The 17833-nt window shown below is 49.3% G+C and overlaps 1 protein-coding gene across 3 annotated transcripts in view; it reads left to right on the top strand.

Moving 5' to 3' along the window:
• The window catches only part of arhgef12a (Rho guanine nucleotide exchange factor (GEF) 12a), a 40521-nt gene extending 23314 nt beyond the window's left edge, over window positions 1–17207 (top strand). For 2 of the 3 annotated variants that reach the window (XM_056610778.1, XM_056610780.1), the window contains 28 exons: window positions 146–256; window positions 505–603; window positions 733–775; window positions 1398–1503; window positions 1757–1894; window positions 2073–2105; window positions 2740–2854; window positions 3095–3200; window positions 3322–3525; window positions 3610–3751; window positions 3908–3940; window positions 4142–4293; window positions 4391–4537; window positions 5418–5503; window positions 6194–6319; window positions 7575–7689; window positions 9314–9414; window positions 9598–9675; window positions 9896–9971; window positions 10460–10627; window positions 10806–10893; window positions 11027–11104; window positions 11222–11328; window positions 11462–11698; window positions 12233–12469; window positions 13848–14074; window positions 14378–14453; window positions 14563–17207. In XM_056610778.1, coding sequence (XP_056466753.1) covers window positions 146–256; window positions 505–603; window positions 733–775; window positions 1398–1503; window positions 1757–1894; window positions 2073–2105; window positions 2740–2854; window positions 3095–3200; window positions 3322–3525; window positions 3610–3751; window positions 3908–3940; window positions 4142–4293; window positions 4391–4537; window positions 5418–5503; window positions 6194–6319; window positions 7575–7689; window positions 9314–9414; window positions 9598–9675; window positions 9896–9971; window positions 10460–10627; window positions 10806–10893; window positions 11027–11104; window positions 11222–11328; window positions 11462–11698; window positions 12233–12469; window positions 13848–14074; window positions 14378–14453; window positions 14563–14573 — 3240 coding nt within the window. In that variant the 3' untranslated portion in view covers window positions 14574–17207. The remainder of the gene's footprint in view (window positions 1–145; window positions 257–504; window positions 604–732; window positions 776–1397; window positions 1504–1756; window positions 1895–2072; window positions 2106–2739; window positions 2855–3094; window positions 3201–3321; window positions 3526–3609; window positions 3752–3907; window positions 3941–4141; window positions 4294–4390; window positions 4538–5417; window positions 5504–6193; window positions 6320–7574; window positions 7690–9313; window positions 9415–9597; window positions 9676–9895; window positions 9972–10459; window positions 10628–10805; window positions 10894–11026; window positions 11105–11221; window positions 11329–11461; window positions 11699–12232; window positions 12470–13847; window positions 14075–14377; window positions 14454–14562) is intronic. The other variant, XM_056610779.1, reaches the window with a different exon arrangement.
• The last annotated feature ends 626 nt before the right edge of the window (window positions 17208–17833 follow it).

Genomic DNA, 17833 nt, shown 5'->3' with positions numbered 1-17833 from the left:
TCCCTTGCCTACTTTCTGCTGCTTCTCCTAGTCATAACTGTCTGGCCAAACGGTGCAGGGGGCGGAGAAGGCCACCAGCCTGGCATGGCATGGCATGGCATTGCATGGCATGGGCGGAAGATAACGCAGACTGTCTCTCTTTCAGACAAACGGCCAGTGTAACAGCTTCCAGAGCATCGAGCTGATCAAGTCGCGGCCCGCCCATCTAGCAGCCTTCCTGCACCACGTCATCTCTCAGTTCGACCCCGCTCCACTGGTGAGAGACCCACCGCCTCCACCCCATCCCTTTTTAATGCCAGTTTTAGATATACAGAGAAGGGTTGGCCTCTTGTAGCTCGCCCATCCCTTTAATACCAGTTGTAGATATACAGAGAAGGGTTGGCCTCTTGTAGCTCGCCCATCCCTTTAATACCAGTCGTAGATATACAGAGAAGTGTTGGCATGTTTCTTTTAGCTCCCTGTTGTGGTGTTCCTTCTAATCCTTGTTTTGTCTCGTGGGGTCAGTTGTGCTACCTCTATGCTGATCTGTACAAGCAGACCAACTCCAAAGAGACCAGGAGGGTTTTTATGGATCTGCACAACTTCTTCATTGACCGGGGAGCCGTGAGTATTTCTTGGATTTGTTAATAAACCTTAATAAACTCTTATGGCTTGTTTCCATGTAGACTCGGCCAGTTTGTTTTCTGAGCTGTTTTAACACTATTAATACAGGTTCTTTCTCCTTTCATGCAGCATTTAAAAGTCACAGTCCCAGAGACCATGGCCACTGATCTCGGTGAGTGTATTTGCATACGGCGTACGCTTCGTTATCTTCCTCAGCTCTATTCTAAGTTAACTGGTAACCTGATTGTTGGCATTTATACTCGGGTTGGCTCACTTCAAACAGTCGTCTCGGTGGTCTGTGATTTGATCACTTAGACACTGTGCACTCTCCCAGCTGAAGTGCTAAAAAAAAAATCAAGCGCTCCAATGATTTGGAAAGTATTGCTTTGAACTTCACTTTGATGGCACGTAGTCACTGTGGACATGCAGCCATGCTTGTGTCAAATCCCCTGAGGGAGGGTTTGTGTGTGTGTGTGTGTGCCTGTGTGTGTGTGTGTACCGTGGCCTGTGCGTGTGTATGTGTGCGTGTGTGTGTGTGTGTGTGAGCAACTGCAGTTTTGCACACTTGCTGTCTGTTCCGGATATTAGCAATAAATAAACGGTGAACTACCTGAACCGCATTTGTTTAAAGCAGTCAGCTGTGAAACGTCTTCATTTTTACCTCACAGGCCTTCGATTATCTTATATTTTTGTGACTTTGAAATGCCATGCCTTCTTCAAGTGACACCTTTAAAGGTTATAAGAAAGGGGGGGAGCGGAATCCTTTTCTGAAACGTGTACATTTGCAATGTCAGACCGACGGCGGACAGAGCTGATACCAGAGGAGCTCAACCGGCAGCACGTGCACACCCTGCAGGAATCCCTCCTCCCAGACATCCAGAGGAACCTGGACGACTTCAGGTGAAGCACGCCACTCATATTCTATCACGGGCATTGTATCGGGATGCAGGAATGGCCTAAAACATCCCATTCCAGACGACTTGCACGTGAAAAGCATAACTGTGTGCTCCATCAGGATAAAAACCACATTGCTTTGATTAGCTGGCGCAGGTCCACCCACTTAACCTCAGCCGTCCACGGCACTCGACCGTGACACCTCATCCCTTCCATCCATCAATCGGAGCCGCCTCCTGTTTTGTGTTTTGTCCCGCAGGCACAAGCGCAGCATGGGCCTGACGCTGGCCGAGGCAGAGCTGACCCGGCTGGACCAGGAGCGGACCAGGGATCGCGTCGCCTTGGATAGGGAGCGCTCCTACGCCGAGAGCATCGTCACCAAGATAGAGGACGTCCTGTGAGTCGGAGGGCAACCGCAGCCTGCTGCAGGCGCAGCGAAGCGTGGTGCAGCTCTCTGCTGCTGCTCGCTGCCACCGCGGCTAAATACAACCCAGTCACCCCCCCTTCCCCCTCCCAAAGTTTTTTTATGTAACTCTTTTTTCTTTTCTTTTTTCCCCTGATTTCTCGCATTCCAGGTTGACGACGCAGAACACGGAGGAAGAGAAATGGTGAGTGTCTCCGTGCTAAGGCTCGGAGGACTTTCTTTGTGCAAAGGGCTACGGGTGAAGTGTTATTATGGGTCTCGCCTCGGTTCTCATGGCGGCTTTTATCTTTCATTACCCGTAATGAGAATACTTTGGCTTTTTCCTGGCACAAGTGGTGTTTCGATCCAATGATGTTCCTGTCAAAGGCTGCGTCACAACACTCAATTAGCCTGCGTATATTTAGGATATTAAAACGATTCGCCTGGTCGGAATGATTTCAAGTATGAATTGCCTGTTTATATAACTTTATAACTGCATGGCGTGCTATCTTCGACTCCGTTCCGCTCAAGGCGTTTTGCAAAGTAATGACGTTCACGCTAACAGATGGGCTTTCCCTGAAGTAAGCATTATATTTATATTGCATATATTCACAAGTAGGACACAGCCTGGCTTTGAACGCTATGTGGCTTAAGCAATCATAGCCCCCCCCCCCCCCCCCCCGCGAACATGTAGCGCAAATGTGCTCAGGGTCATGATGCTAAGAGGACATGTGTCATGTGATAGACCAATTCTTCATGTAATATTTCAGATTAAAAAGCACAATGGGGTTATAATCCAGATGATATTGAAAGCAGTTGTTGTGTGTGTCGCTCCCTAGCACTACCATGCAATACGTCATCCTGACGTACATGAAGCACCTTGGCGTGAGATGCAAAGAGCCGCGCAGCCTGGAGTCCAAGCGGGTCCGCATCAACTTCCTGCCCAAGATCAAGGTACTTGACTGGCACCAATCGGTAGAGCCGAGATGGCGCCCGGGAGGCTGCCGTCTTGGCTCAACCGGGTGCTCTCTAAGCAGGGAGCGCATCCGATGGAGCCAAGATGGCAGCCTCCGGCCGCCATCTTGGCTCCACCCAATGCTCTCCCTGCTTTGGTGCCGACCTGGTAAAGGGTCTCAAAGTGGACCCTTCTCACCCTCCCGTTCCCTCCCTTCTGTCGCCTTTAACCGCGCGCAGAAGAGCATCAAGACTGAAAAAGACGGCGAGGAGAAGGTGAAGAAACCCCGGTTTCCCAGCATCCTCGGGCCTCAGCGTCGGCCGAGCCGCGTGGAAGCCGGCTCAGGTGAGCCGTCACAGAGCGACACAGAGTGGCAGGGTGCTGTCTTGCCCTGTGGGCCTGAGGGTCTGTTTTGCAACACTGGTTGTCCTGATGGTATTTTCCCCCTCCCCTCCTCTTATCGCAGTGGGCAAGGCTTTGGAAGCACGGGCCCGGCCGCAGAAGCAGCTCTCCCAGCCCACGCTGGGGGCCAACGAGTACCTGGAGAGAGGGGGTCTGCGCAGCAGCCAGTCCAGCGAAGGCTCGGAGCTCATGCACTCCTCGCCCCACACAACCTCACCCCCCAACAGTGCCAGCTACAGCCCGGACACCAGCAGAGACGTCGATTTCGGTGTGCCATCCGGATTTAATTGGTGGATCTTCCCTTGGTACGGTGGGGAGTCTTCTGTCGTGTAACCGTCGCCATGTGCTTCAGGTGGGACCCCGACCTCCGGCGGTGGCTCCAGACTGAGTGACGGCCTCCAGACGGACCCCCTGGACGGGCTCCCTTACCCTGCCTCGCACTTTGACCTCTATGCACTGGACCAACTGCAGGAAGAGGAGAGGGAGAATGACCGGTGAGTTGCCAAGCCTTTTTTCATTGATTGTGATCATGCATGCCATGCCTTAGGAATGGCGGTGGCTGGTGCAATTGATTCATTTGGCATTGTCCCTGCTAACAAAAGTTATTTTTAAAATCGTACTGATTCTGAGCATGTACTTTATCTTCATAGGGTTACTGACGGAACACCCAAGGTCATACGGAGGTAACTATGACTACGCCTTTTTATTTTTTATCGGATCTATGTCCTTGGACCCGAGAATGAAGAGACTAACCCTTTGTGTGTGTGTGTGTGTGTGTGTGTGTGTGTGTGTGTGTGTGTGTGTGTGTGTGTGTGTGTGTGTGTGTGTGTGTGTGTGTGTGTGTGTGTGTGTGTGTGTGTGTGTGTGTGTGTGCGCGTGCGCAGACTCGAGGGACTGAGCGGCACAGATGTTCAGAGCGAGGACGACCAGGGCACGGACTCGGAGCTGGACCTGTTGAACTGGCAGCAGCTGGTGGGGAAGGAGGTGCTGGCCGGCCTCAGGCCCCACGACATCAAGAGGCAGGAGGTCATCAACGGTGAGCCGACCCCGTTCCAGAAACACCCTGTTGGTTTGATATTCATTCCTCAAACTGGCGTCCTCTAATGAATGCTTTGGTGGTTTGCCCCGTCCAGAGCTGTTCTGCACTGAGAGGGCCCACGTGCGCATGCTGCGAGTGCTGGACCTGGTCTTCTACCAGAAGCTCTCAAAGGAGGCCCTCCTGCCAGCCGCAGACATCAGAAGCATCTTCACCAACCTGGAGGAGGTCCTGCAGCTGCATGGTACAAACACAAACAGGCGCTCCTGCAGAACCAGACAGACAGACAGACAGACAGACAGACATGAGTTCTCCTGAACGCCCGAACTGAAGCACGCATTCACAAACGCATACAGAAAAGTGTTTAAGGGTATATTAAAATCGTTAATCTGTGTTTGCTAAATATACACACTGGGAGCATAAGCAGCATTGCTGACTCTTTCTTTCCACTGCCTCCCACTGGCCATCACCTTCTGGCGGTAGCAACTACGTGTGTGTTGGAACTCTTTGCTCAACCACTGCATGTGTATTTAGATTTTTTTTTATCATTTGCATACAGTGGCATATAGTGGTACTCCTAAAGTCAAAGGTCGGGAACCACTGCTCTTTGTCCTCTCCCTCTTTAGTCAGCAAGAGGGGGGGAGTGCCTAACGTGTGAAGTAGAGAGCTGAAAGTCCTGTGAGACTGTGAAAGCATGCTCCCTAGGGTCTCCGCTAGGTCACACACTTCCTAGGATGCTACTGTTCCACGTACCGTGAAGCTCCCTGATTAAACATCACAATATTAAATAAGAGCGGTTATTAATGTATGCAAAATATTTATCTGCTGTGGGTGAAAAGCTGGCTGTTTTGCATTTCAACACAGAAGTCGGAAAATATGTATGTGTGAGTTACTTGAAAAGCGAGGCAACGACATTGCATGTATACATCTAGATGTCTATAAATGTTTATCTGAGAGAGGGTTGTTTGGGTGAGAGTGTGGCATATTTTAATCGTTAATTAGTGGGGGGGGCCATCAGCATGCCTCGCATCAAAAGTCACCGCCCGCTACTGCTTTCCTATGCTTGTTATCTGGCATACATCCACGCATACGCTAACGTTTTTTATTCTGATTTGAATTTTCAGTTTCCATACTGGAGCAAATGGCAGCCATTCGGAAGAAGAATGAGTCCTCAGTAATTGATCAGATAGGAGATGACTTGCTCTCTTGGGTGAGTACAATTTTGCAGGGCTGAAATTGTATTCTCCCTTCGGAAACATTTCCCCCCTTTTGAATCCATCTCAAGAAGAGTGATGTGGTAAGAGAGAAGAAAAAACAGTTTCCTGCTCAAACAAATTGGACTGGTGCACGGAATGGCTTTATGTGTACGTCAAGGAAAACACCAGCAGCAACCGATTGCCGATTCCCTTCTCAGATGTTTTGTATTTTGTGTTTACTGAATCACAGTTCGGCATCGTTAAATAGAGAGCCAATTATCTGATGTGTTGTGTGTTTATTTATGCATATTTTGAGTATTCTTTTCTGGCATTATGGGTGTTTGTTAGGATATAATATACATTATAATGAGGCAAAAGTCATTCCAATTTATGTTGAGTAATAAAAGTTGGTAGTATCTGCAGCAAGATATAGTGTAAAGAGCCAATAAGCAACTGACCTCCACGACCCACCCATATGTGAAGGAAACGGGTTAAACGTTTCCCTCAGGCCACGGTTAATCAATCTGGTCGACACACGCAACCCCCCATACAAGGAGGAAACAGGTCAACCGTTTCCCTCTTTCCCCCCCTAATCAATCTGGTCTAAACACAATTGAGCCATCAAGGAGGCTCCATCCTCTGATTAAATCACCCGGCCATCTCCATGACCACTAATCCTAACCACCCACCTACCTGGGCTCCAGTTCAGCGGTGGCGAGGAGGTGAAGATCAAGCAGGCAGTGGGGACGTTCTGCAGCAACCAGCCCTTCTCCTTGGAGTTCATCAAGACCAGGCAGAAGAAGGACTCCCGCTTCAACGCCTTCATACAGGTACGCACAACCACTACAACGACAACAACCCAGACACTTATGGGTAGGGGAGAAAAATACGAGCGTGTGTGCGTGTGTGTGTGTGTTTGTGTGTAATTGCTGGCAATGCAGCAAGAGCGGGGAAGTGGTGTTTAAAAGGGTCGTTACAGTGATGAATAGGCTATAGATTGCCTTTTCATCAACCTATTTTTTTTCTTTTTGGTAAGTGTTGTTACTGCCGCAAATAAGCACTGCAGCCAGGTTGCCTTGGCTTATTGTATCATTAATCACTGCAGTTTGTGAGCATACCCTGGCAAGACTTGTACGTAAACATGTGACGTGAACATAAAAAAAATATTTTCTACAAATTGCAGAAGGAGCAAGTAGCTATTTAATAGGGTTAGGTTCGAGGGTTAACCCTAACCCTCAGGGGGTCAACTCTCATCTCTATTCTATCATTATAAATGAATACTGTAGTTTACATGAACATCATTAGTTAATGACTATTTGACCCTTAGCTTAAAGTTAATTAACCGTTATTTAATAGTTAATGCTCACTGCTGCATTAACTAATGTTAATTAAACGTTTATTATTGTACCCTTATTGTGAAAGTGTATCATTGCATTTTTAACAGTATCTTTTATTGGATGAATGAATGAATTGTTAGATGGAAGGCATTTTTTTATATGATAGAATAGACACGCTTTTAGCGTAAGCCCGTTTTTGTTTTATGACTGGTGACCCGCCTCAGTCAATTATATAGTTATATTGAGAAACCTTTTATGGAAGTGTTCCGTCGTTGAACTTTTCATTTTGAAGTATGAGGCATTATTACCGAGTATGTTAATGCTTTTAAAGTCACAATTCGGTCCATTTTTCTGGTCCTTTTCACCATAAACTCGAAAACATCACATGCTTTAATGGATTCTCAAAGGTTCAGTGCAACACGGGCAGGCATTATTGCATTGCAGATAATGTGGAAAATAATTGAAACGTGACCTTATAATACTCTAGGTACTGCAGCGACAAGCAAGTAATATTACATTTGCATTTGGAATAGAACATGTGGTCCGTCTCAGAATGGAACATCTCGTCTCCCTTATTAAAAAGCCGGATGCCAATTTATTACATAAAGGTCAGAGAGACATTTATTGTAGCTCAGAAGTAACTAGTGGATGAATCAGCCGGTAGATGCAGCCTGCTAAACGATACTTTTGCCATTTAATGTCCACCAACCATGCACCTCTTTGGTCTCGCTCTCCCGTCTGCCGGCAGGAGGCGGAGAGCAACAGACTCTGTCGCCGGCTGCAGCTGAAGGACATCATCCCCGTGGAGATGCAGCGGCTCACCAAGTACCCCTTGCTCCTCGACAACATCATCAAATACACAGGTAGCTCACCCTTCCCCCGACGCGTCCTGGAGGTCCACCTCACGCCACTGGCTCCGTTCCCACAGCCGTAGTCACCGCAGGTTGAGTAGGCACTGGAAAGCCACCTCGTTTATACCCCGATAGATGTTTCCGGCCTGGGAGCTCTCCCCTGCCGGCCACACGCCCACCGGTTCATTTGGAAACGCTACTCCCACCGGGCCCCCCTGCCCGCGTTCTCTCATGACTGTTAAGCGCTCCCCGCTGGCTTGAGTGGCGACGGCGTGCTGGTCCTGGCGGCCCAGCGGCTCCTCGCACGCTGTGCGGCGAGCTCGCCGCGGCGTAACTGATAGCTTTTTCGTCCGCTCCACCGCTGGGCCCTCATCCGCCCCCTGTTGGATCCCGGCGAGGACCAGGGCTGGGAGGGCGGCCGGAGGATTGCCTGCACCACTTTTCAGTTTCAAATACTTATTCTCTTTTTTTATGTTGTGCAGTTTGCTGACCTTGCCTGCTTTGCTGCACTTTTACGGTGGATAATGGGGTAATGATCTCCCATATCGGGCGACGCCACAGTATGATGGAAAACAAGTTGACGAGTGCTAAACCTATAAACTGAGGATGCTAGAGTTACACAGTACTCTAAACAACCTTTCTCCCTTTCATGCTCTATAGCATGAGCATGCTAAACACCAGCTAGGTTTTTCTGGGCCCTCCAGACAAGGAGACTTGGTGGGGATGTTGAAAGCCGGTTTATTGTCGGGTTCGCAGACAATGATGCATGACGATGGTGCTCCTTGTTGCCATGCAGGAGATCTCTCCCTGAGTGTGTGTGGGGATGACTGGTTTAACCAATGCACAACAGGTGTGCATACTCACCAAGCCCCAGAGTCCAATCAGTCTGACTCTTGGCCGGTTGAGGCTGCTTAAACCAGCTAGCATCCACACACACTCCCCACATGCATTGAATTGCAAGTCAATTCATCAGTGGTGTAATAACAGCAAATACAGTAATTACCATTGAATAATGTATTATACGTATTGCCATGGAAACTCAACCTATAACCCATGATAGATCTCCTTGTTTTTTCTTCCAACCACCGCTGTAGGCAGTAGGGAAAAAGCTATGGAGATAATATAAAATTGGGGGGGGGGGGGGGGGGAACAAAAGCAAATTAAGTCTTATAAGACCGGAGCTCTCCATAGCAGCATGCCTACCATTAGTAAGTTACAAAGACAAATGGTGAGATTATCATTTTAATGGTCCGGGTAGAGTAATGCACATTGTGGGAAATGTCTCCCCCATTATTTGGGGCCATCATTTTCATCCTGGCTGGGGTTTGGGTTCACACTGCGAGGACACTCTGACAATAAAGCAGAAAGGGCTATTATAGGATCCCAATGCCTGCTGTGCTTTATCATAATGTCTGAGAGTGATGGTGGGTGAGTACGTCTCCCCCCCCCGGCAGTAGTTGGACCAGATTTCAGCCGTGGTTTGATGTCCTTACTGTACCGACAGTAATATGTATTTTGACCTTCTTATGACAAATATGCTTAATGTAATTAAGCATATATTTATCCAAAGCCGACGCTTTGGATAAAAGCGTCGGCTAAATGCTCTAAATTTGAATGTAAATGTCATCACTGTCAGACAATGCAGCGGAGAAGGACAAGCTGAAGCAGGCCAGCGACTGCTGTAGGAAGATCCTGAGTCACGTCAACCAGGCCGTGAAGGAATCTGAGGACAAGCAGGTACGCCCCTCGTTCAATGGCTTCCCTTGATCTGTCATTCACCCGCTTTCCTGTCTTTCTATGTGTTCGAGCTTCGCTTCACTTCAGTTTGGTTGGTTCAGTGACAGGACTCGCCCTCCTGCAGTGTGCTTATTGACCACTCCCTAACCCCCCCTCCACCCCCCGTCACTTGTTTCCCTGCAGAGGCTAGAGGACTACCAGAGACGACTGGACCTCTCCTCTCTGAAGCAGACCGACAACCCCATGATCCTGGAGCTCAAGGTGAGTCTTGTCTTCCATGCTAAGAGAGAAGGCAATTTTTGGTCGCAAGGAAAAGCTGCTCACTTGGTATTGGTCGCTGATTCTCTCTCTGTGTGTGTGTGTGTGTGTGTGTGTGTGTGTGTGTGTGTGTGTGTGTGTGTGTGTGTGTGTGTGTGTGTGTGTGTGTGTGTGTGTGTGTGTGTGTGTGTGTGTGTGTGTGTGTGTGTGTGTATTTGACCAGAACCTGGATCTCACCAAGAGGACCCTGGTGCACGAGGGACCGTTGTCATGGAAAGTGAACAAAGACAAGACTATTGGTACGTTGCTCATCATGTCTATCATCACGTTTGCATCTCAATATTAATTTCAGTCAGGCCTTGGCTGGGCAGCAATTGTTCACATACGGCCGCAGCCATAAGATGTTTGAAAAACATCAGCCAATCAGAGTAATGCTCGTTGACACATATTAATGCCATATTCGTTTAAAAGTAAAGCAAAAACACTCAAATCTTAGAAAAGCCTTCACATTCCCTGATCCTCCATTGTTGTTTTATTGATAAGACGGCTGCGCTCCTCGTTCCCCATGAACTGAAGCCCCGTCCTGTGAGGGTGGATTGGTTGTAGCTTTCCATCTTTTTTTTGGAAAGTCTTTCAATCAGAATCAAGGCCTGACGTGTCCGCAGCGAGAAACCAAACGTGGACTCACAAGAGGGTCTCACAGGGTGATGAGCGTTGCTTCTGGAGGTCACGCAATCCACGACGGCCGCACGGTAACCTCGTTTGGTTTACCCTTGTTCCCTGTCAGAGCTGTACACGCTGCTACTGGAGGACATCCTGGTGCTGCTGCAGAAGCAGGACGAGCGTCTGATCCTCAAGTGCCACAGTAAAAACCTGGCCGGCAGCGCGGACACCAAGCACATCTTCAGTCCCATCATCAAGCTCAACACCGTGCTGGTCCGCTCCGTGGCAACAGGTCAGCATCAATAACGGCCTAATGGTCGGCCATCATTGGTCATCATCATCCTTGGCACTGAGCACAGACCAACACCTCCTCTGGCTTTCCGCTCGGAAGGGCAGTTAAAATGTGACACGGACTCTAAATCCAGGGCAGTCCACTCTAACTTATGGCTTTGTCCTTCTCCTCTGTGTAGACAACAAGTCATTCTTCGTCCTCTCCATGTCCGACAATGGCGCCCAAATTTACGAGCTCATGGCGCCAACCGTCTCGGACCAGCAAACGTGAGTGTTCTCTGCCTCCGGCGTTCACAAGGCTTCAGGGCCGGCGGTGGCAGCAGCTGTTGTTGTTGTTGTTGTTGTTGTTGCTGCGTGTTCTAACAATAACCGGCCCGCTATCTTCTCCTCCCTCCACCAGGTGGCAACGTCTGATCACACAGAGGGCGGACGCCATGAAGGTGAAGCCTCACAGCGTCATCCCGCTGCCACAGACCGAGTACGTGCCTCCCCTCCTCCTCCTCCTCCTCCTCGCGAGCGGCTAGCGCGGATCGCTTTTGTGCGCCCTGAAGCTTATCGCGCGGCACATTATTCATTCTCCTAACTTCAATTCCAGTGCATCCACCAGCGGCGAGCGGGACGGCGTGGAGATGATCACCGCCGGCGTCTCCCGCCCGAGCAAAGACTCGGACCGCACGTCGACAGGCAGCACCCAATCCAGCGGTAAACCCCCCCGAACGCTTTTATTGAGATACGATCGAGCAGATGAATGAGCGTGTTAATGTGTTCTGCTGAGATTGATCCTGGCTGTTGTGTGTTTCCACCCCCCACCCCACCCCCCCCGCCCCTGGCTCAGAGCTCAAAGAGAGCGGTGCGGAGCCTGGACCCGTGGCGCTGGGTTCCACACCAGGCACTAATCCCTTTGAAGGAGCCAAGCCCTGCAAGGGGGGGGCGCAGGACGAGGAGGAGGAGGAGGAGGAGGGGGAGGAAGGCTTCGTCGACCCGGAGCACTCTTATCGAGCGGCTGAGGAAGGCCGGGAGGGGGACTCGTTCAGCCTGTACCCGTCCAGGGCAGACGAAGCGCTCAAGACATGTAAGCGACACCCCCCGGGGGACCCCGCGCCGGCGACCCAGCGGACACGTTTGGTCGCAGACGCGCTCGGCGGACCGGGTTGTTGTTCTGTTACGAGGCAGTGCGTTTCTGTCCAAAGCAACTCGGCAACGAATTGACACACACAAATCGTTAGGCAGCAGACAGCGGGGGTTAGTGCCTACAGGTTCGGCTGTGGTACACCAGAGATCAAACCAACTCAGCCGCCGTACCATCATGCATGCCCGCCTTACTCTAATCCTATGCTAAACGTCAGTGTTGCCCCGCAAGCACTTTCGCGTCAACTTGCCAGCTCCGTTGCTCCAGTCACATAAATATGAAAGCTGGGTTTATTTATTCCGAGGTTTTTCTGCACGCGCCGTGATATAGAAGCCTGACGGGGGAACGTCCAGTCGAATCAATAGGACGGGCTTACTAAGATTGGTCGCTGTTCATTCTGTCGACTCCCCGACTCCCTCTCTGCGCGTGGTTGTGAATCCTCTCTCCCTGATCCCCCCCCCCCCTCTGCCGTTGCAGTGGCGTCGTTGAAGCAGGCGCTGGTCACCCAGCTCATGTCCCAGGAAGCCAGCGAGCGTGTCCAGCGCTGCTCGGGGGCGCGCCTGCTGCGGACCACCTCCCTGCGGACCCCCGTGGACGGCCGCGCGCGCGTCCTGGTGCACAACGGTTCGGAGAAGGGCCCGGTGCAGACGGACGACCCCGCCCAGGACCTGGGCTCCGGGGACACGGGGTTCTTCGACTCCCCCGAGGACTATGGTGAGGCAAACATACGGATACAGCAGAAAGTGGAAAACGCCATAGAATATAATTGGTCACCGACAAATCAGACTTTAGTTAACGTCTAAAGTCTGAACACAGACGAGCTCCAACCCTGGTAGAATGCTGCCAGAGGCGGGGATCTGTAAGCAAGTAATTGGCAAACACAAACTTGGCCAGCAGTAGCAAACTGCCCAGTAAAGTTTTCAAGTCAACACTGTGCAGACTGGTCACTGTAGAGATGCACTTATTAAAACCCCCTTCGCAAAGCTTCATCTACTCATGCAAATCAGATTTGCATGAGTAGAACGAAACGGCAGAACGAGGGGGCAACTCTGCCCCTCGCAGCTTATGGTTAAAGGCCTGTGCTCTGTGCCGTCTCTACCCTCATACATTCTACTACACCCTAGTCGGACTGCTGCATCCAAGATTACTGTTTAAAAGTTCCGTGAGGCACATAACTCATTTGGGCATTTATGCCGTTCCTCTTCTGCTCGTTTCACACCTTGATTCATCCCTGTCAACGTGTGCGCGTGCTTGTGTGTGTGTGTGTGTGTGTGTGTGTGTGTGTGTGTGTGTGTGTGTGTGTGTGTGTGTGTGTGTGTGTGTGTGTGTGTGTGTGTGTGTGTGTGTGTGTGTGTGTGTACTGATCTTTGTGTGTGTGCTTGTGCTTGTGTGTACTAGGGCCCGACCGATACTGATTTTTGAGTGCCGATGCCGATTATTTTCAGAGAAAAATTACGATTACGATTTAATCGGCCGATTTAAAAAAAGAAAAAAAAAAGTTTTTGATACCTTAAATATACTTTAAACACTTTTGACGAATATGTGAATTGAATGCAGAACCTTTGAGTGTTTTAGAATACATTTACAGTCAAAAATGAGTGTAATGTAAAATGTAAAATAAATAACTAACTCCCAATGTGCTGCGCTCGTGAGCAGTGACTAACACGTGCGTGCTGAGCAGTATGGTCTCACCGTTAGAGTCTACAGTATAACAAATTAACATGGCCTGGGACCTAAAGAAAAACAGGCACAACATGCTCAAACAACGCGTCTTGTGTACATTGGTGAGGTGATCGCGCAGCTGCCTGAGCGAGCGTGCTTTCATGTTGTACGGTAAAATTCAACCTCCTCTTTTTTACTCCAGCTAAAGTTGTTAGTTAGCAAGGCGAGTAGGAGCGCAATCTGCAGGATACTAAGCGCAATAACATTTCAAAAGAAAAAGAAAAAAAAGAAAAATCGGTTGTAATCTGCGTCTTTTTGGCAGATGTCGATTATTTTCAAAAAGGCTTTAATCGGCCGATTAAATCGGCAGGCCGATGAATCGGTCGGCCCCTTGTGTGTACTGATGTGTGATGTGTTTGGCTCCCCAAAGCAGGATCCCTGGTCCTGGAGGGATACGGTGGGCCGGGAGAGAGCAGCACAGACGACGAGGTGGCGGGGGGCGCGGGCAAGCAGCTGAGCGCCTCGCGGAGCTGCCCGGCCGACTCGGGCATCAACCTGAGGTTCTCCACGACGTCGCAGGCCGGCAGTCTGTCCACCTTCAGCCGACAGGTCCTCTCTCACCTCCGCAGCCTGCAGGCCAACCTCAGCTATCTGAAGGTAACGCTCTCCTTCTGTTTGTCCCTCTGTCTGCCTCTCTGTGACCTCCATCTCTGTCTCTCTCTCTGTGGTCTAAGTCTCTATCTGTCGCCCTTTTATTTCTGTCCATCACTGTCGGTCTTGCGCTTGTCTCCGTCTTTCTCTCTCCGTCTCTTCCGGTCTGTCTGTCTGTCTGTCTGTCTCTGTCTCTGTCTCTGTCTCTGTCTCTGTCCTTCCTTCCTTCCTTCCCTTCACTACGCCCCAACACTCAGAGCCTGACGTAATGTCATGTTTTATTGTTTTGTTTTCGTTTTCTGTCCGTAGGAGGTGGAAGCCAAATATAATAATTTAATACGGCAAAGGTCAGAGAAACCTGCGCCAGACATGGAGGGGAACAAAGGTAACTCATTTTTGCTACCTTGTCAACCCAAAAAAAAAGCAAAAGCCACAGATTTTTATTGAAGAAACGCGCCTGTGCCTAATCCCAGCTCTCCCTTCTCTCCCTCCAGATAAGAGATAGGGCCGCTCCCGCCACCCGGCTCCCCCGGTCCGGTCCCAAAGAGGAAGGGTTGACTCTTAAGTTGTTGTTCCTACTTCATGGGCCCTGACGGACTACCTGGACGACCCCCATAAGCTTGACCTCTCACTGCTGAGACCCCCCCCCCCCCCATGGTTGCCACAGAAACGAGAGACTGAGCATGAGCAGACCCTGTTCAAGGGTTGAGAGATGTGTCCCCATGCCCCCCCAAACCCCACCACCTCCATCAGCACAAGGCAATCAGGGAAGTGGAACTGCCCCCCCCCATCCTCACCCGTCTGCAGTCTCTCCCCCGTCCCTCTCTCCCAGAACTCCCTGCGAGAAAGAGAACTTATACCAAAATGTACAAAGATGTGTGTTACGAACTCATATATATATCTATACATATATATGAATATATATCTATACATATATATATGAAACGCACAGAAGAAAAGGACAAATTTTAAGATAATGTATTATGTTTTTTCTTTTTTTTATCCCAAGATGTATTTATTTTCTTTCTTTCCATTCTCTTTTTAAAGTGTTTCCCACGTTGGCTTGCATGTGTTTGGCTGCGGTATTCCGGGGCGTTCGTGATTGCTTATCCCAGCGCCGCGTGTGCAGCGGGTCGGTGTGACTTTTGAGTACACGCTGGTATCCTAGCACGCTAGCTTAGCCCCCCCCCCCCCCCCCCCCTCCTTTCAAACAAGCAGCAAGAAATGGCCTGAATATATTTAGAGAGAGAGAGAGAGCCCAGAGTTGCACTGGTCAATCTGTTACAACTCTAGAAGCGTGTTTCAAGGACTAGAATTTTCCAGACAAATTCTAGGGTTGGTTTTAACTAGAATGAAGAGTCAACCGGGCTCTGATCTGGTCTGATGTGTTCTACAACCCCCCTCCCTCCTCCTCCCCCACCCCGTCCCCCGCTGCTAAAGAGGTGCTATTACACCTCTTTTCCTCTACCCATGTAGACTACCCTGACATCTGACTCCCACTCCCTTCTGTTCCTGCCTAAGACACGCCCAGCCGTGGGTGTGTCTGTTCCCTCACAATACATACCCATCCGTGGGAGTGTCTTAATAAGACACGCCCACACATGGGTGTGTCTGTTCCTTCATAAGACACGCCCACACGTGGGTGTGTCTGTTCCTTCATAAGACACGCCCACACGTGGGTGTGTCTGTTCCTTCATAAGACACGCCCACCCGTGGGTGTCCCCGTGCGTCCCCTCACGCAGCTCCGTCACCGTGCTGCTGCTGCCACCACGTTGTTATTTATCCTCTCTCCTCTCCGCGTCGTGTGTCCGCTCCGTGTCGCCCTACCGAACAGGGCTGTGTTGCCTGACCGCCCCCCCTCCTCTCTCTCCGCACCGGGAGAGCACCCAGGAGACGCTGCGTGTATTGGCTTCAGACTGGGTGCACGCCTCCCTCCTCTTCCGCTGCCGCTGGCTGTTCGCCAAGCCTGGTATTCTAATAATAATAATGTCACATGGTTCAACACATATATTGTACAATGATCAAGTTGGAAAGGCTATGCATAACTTTAATAAATAAATCGTGCCACGCCACATTTAAAAAAGGAACTTGTTTTGTCTTGGGTTGTGTTTTTAGTTTTTAGTTTATTTGACTTTTTGAAGATGAATTATCTTCGGTGGGAACTACATTTAACCTGAGGTTGTGTTACAATCGGTTTTTGTTTAGGGCAGAAGCATATCTTTACTTTAATGTCATGTTGGATGAAACAGCATGTCAGTTGTAGACCAGTCAAAAAGTATGTGTTTGCATACTGATTTTGCCGGCAAAGCCTTCCTTTGCTACTATATAGTACAAAAGATATCGAAAAAGTATTTCACCCAAGGTTCGACTCAGGAATTTGCAAATATTTGTTCACCCCTCATTCTTTAATTTTGTTAACCAAAGCTGTTTAAAGTGCTAGTATGATGGTTGGACTTTTCTTTAAAGGATTCAGAACAACAATGGAAACTATGGCTCCCAGGACAAAGGCTATTTCTGCCATTAATTTGACTGACATAAAACATGGTCAGCCGCCTGCCAAGCTTAAAACAATACACCACTTGCACATTCTGTTAATTTGTTTGCAGTTGTGTGGGTCAAGTGTTTCCTTCTTTAACAAAAGTATTTTAATAGTAAGACATGTATTTGAGCTGCTGCTTTTATTAAAAGTATCTGCGCTCCTCTTGCTCTACTGATTTCTTGTTGAATATCGGGTATCATAAATCCTGAAAGGCTCTGGTTGTGTATCATCAAGACACAATCATTTCTTTTTTTTGGAGCAACACGTTGGCAAGCAGAGCTGGGCTAAAGAGAGGACGACTCAACCGTTTCCTTTTTTTTTTTGTCCACCAGTAGGTGGCAAACATTTACCATATAACAACCAAATATCACGACCCACCCTGAACGCCGCAGTGGCATCAGTGGTTTATCATAAACCACGAAGAACTTGCGGATAAACCGTTTATCCGCAAGTTCTTCTGAGACGTCGAAAGCAGGCTACTGATTTTTCAAAACACTGATGACAAACTGTCAAATCGATAATCAATTATGTGAATTGTGTAGAATCAAGCATAAACGTTAATATCCACCGTGTGTCGTGTGCACTGAAAGTCAGAAGGCACACATATTGGTTTTCAGTGTTTTTAATCTATATCTCCCCCTCTCTCTGTTCGTATAACGCACTACTTAGCCGAAGAAGAGCCCTGAGATGGCGGTAGAAGACATGGATAAAGGTGGAGGGTTGAAGGGCGATTTAAGACAAAGAAAGAAAAAAAGTTGGCAGGTGAGGAGATTGGCAGCGAAGATGGCGAAAGGGAGAATAGAGAGAGAGAGAGAGAGAGAGAGAGAGAGAGAGCGGGGGAGCGGTAATTGATTGTCACACATTCCACATGCACCCTTCAGCGGGCTAATTGGAGTGTGGCAGACACAAAGGGAAGAACGCGTTGTCAGGCATGAGGAGCCCTCCAAGGTGGCCTTGCTTACCTTCGAGTCCCCCTCCCCAATCTCCCGCCACCACATCGGCCCTGCACATGCAGCAGCAGCATCGTGACCTGTATGTTATGACAGCACTACTTGAGATGAAAACTTGTTTTATCCGGCTAAAGGGAGAACGAGGTCATGGGGGTGTGGGGGGTCAGCCATAACAACTAAAGTAAACTGTTTGATATCAATGTCGTTGTTTGCATTGTGTATGTTTATTCATAGGCCGGGTTTATCTTTCTTTCTCTTCCTACACTGAGCAATCTT

This window comes from Gadus chalcogrammus, chromosome 16 (genome assembly GCF_026213295.1).
Source record: "Gadus chalcogrammus isolate NIFS_2021 chromosome 16, NIFS_Gcha_1.0, whole genome shotgun sequence".
Taxonomy (NCBI): Eukaryota; Metazoa; Chordata; class Actinopteri; order Gadiformes; family Gadidae; genus Gadus; species Gadus chalcogrammus.
The sequence above is the reverse complement of the archived record's forward strand: the minus strand, read 5'-3'. Positions and strand labels throughout refer to the sequence as shown.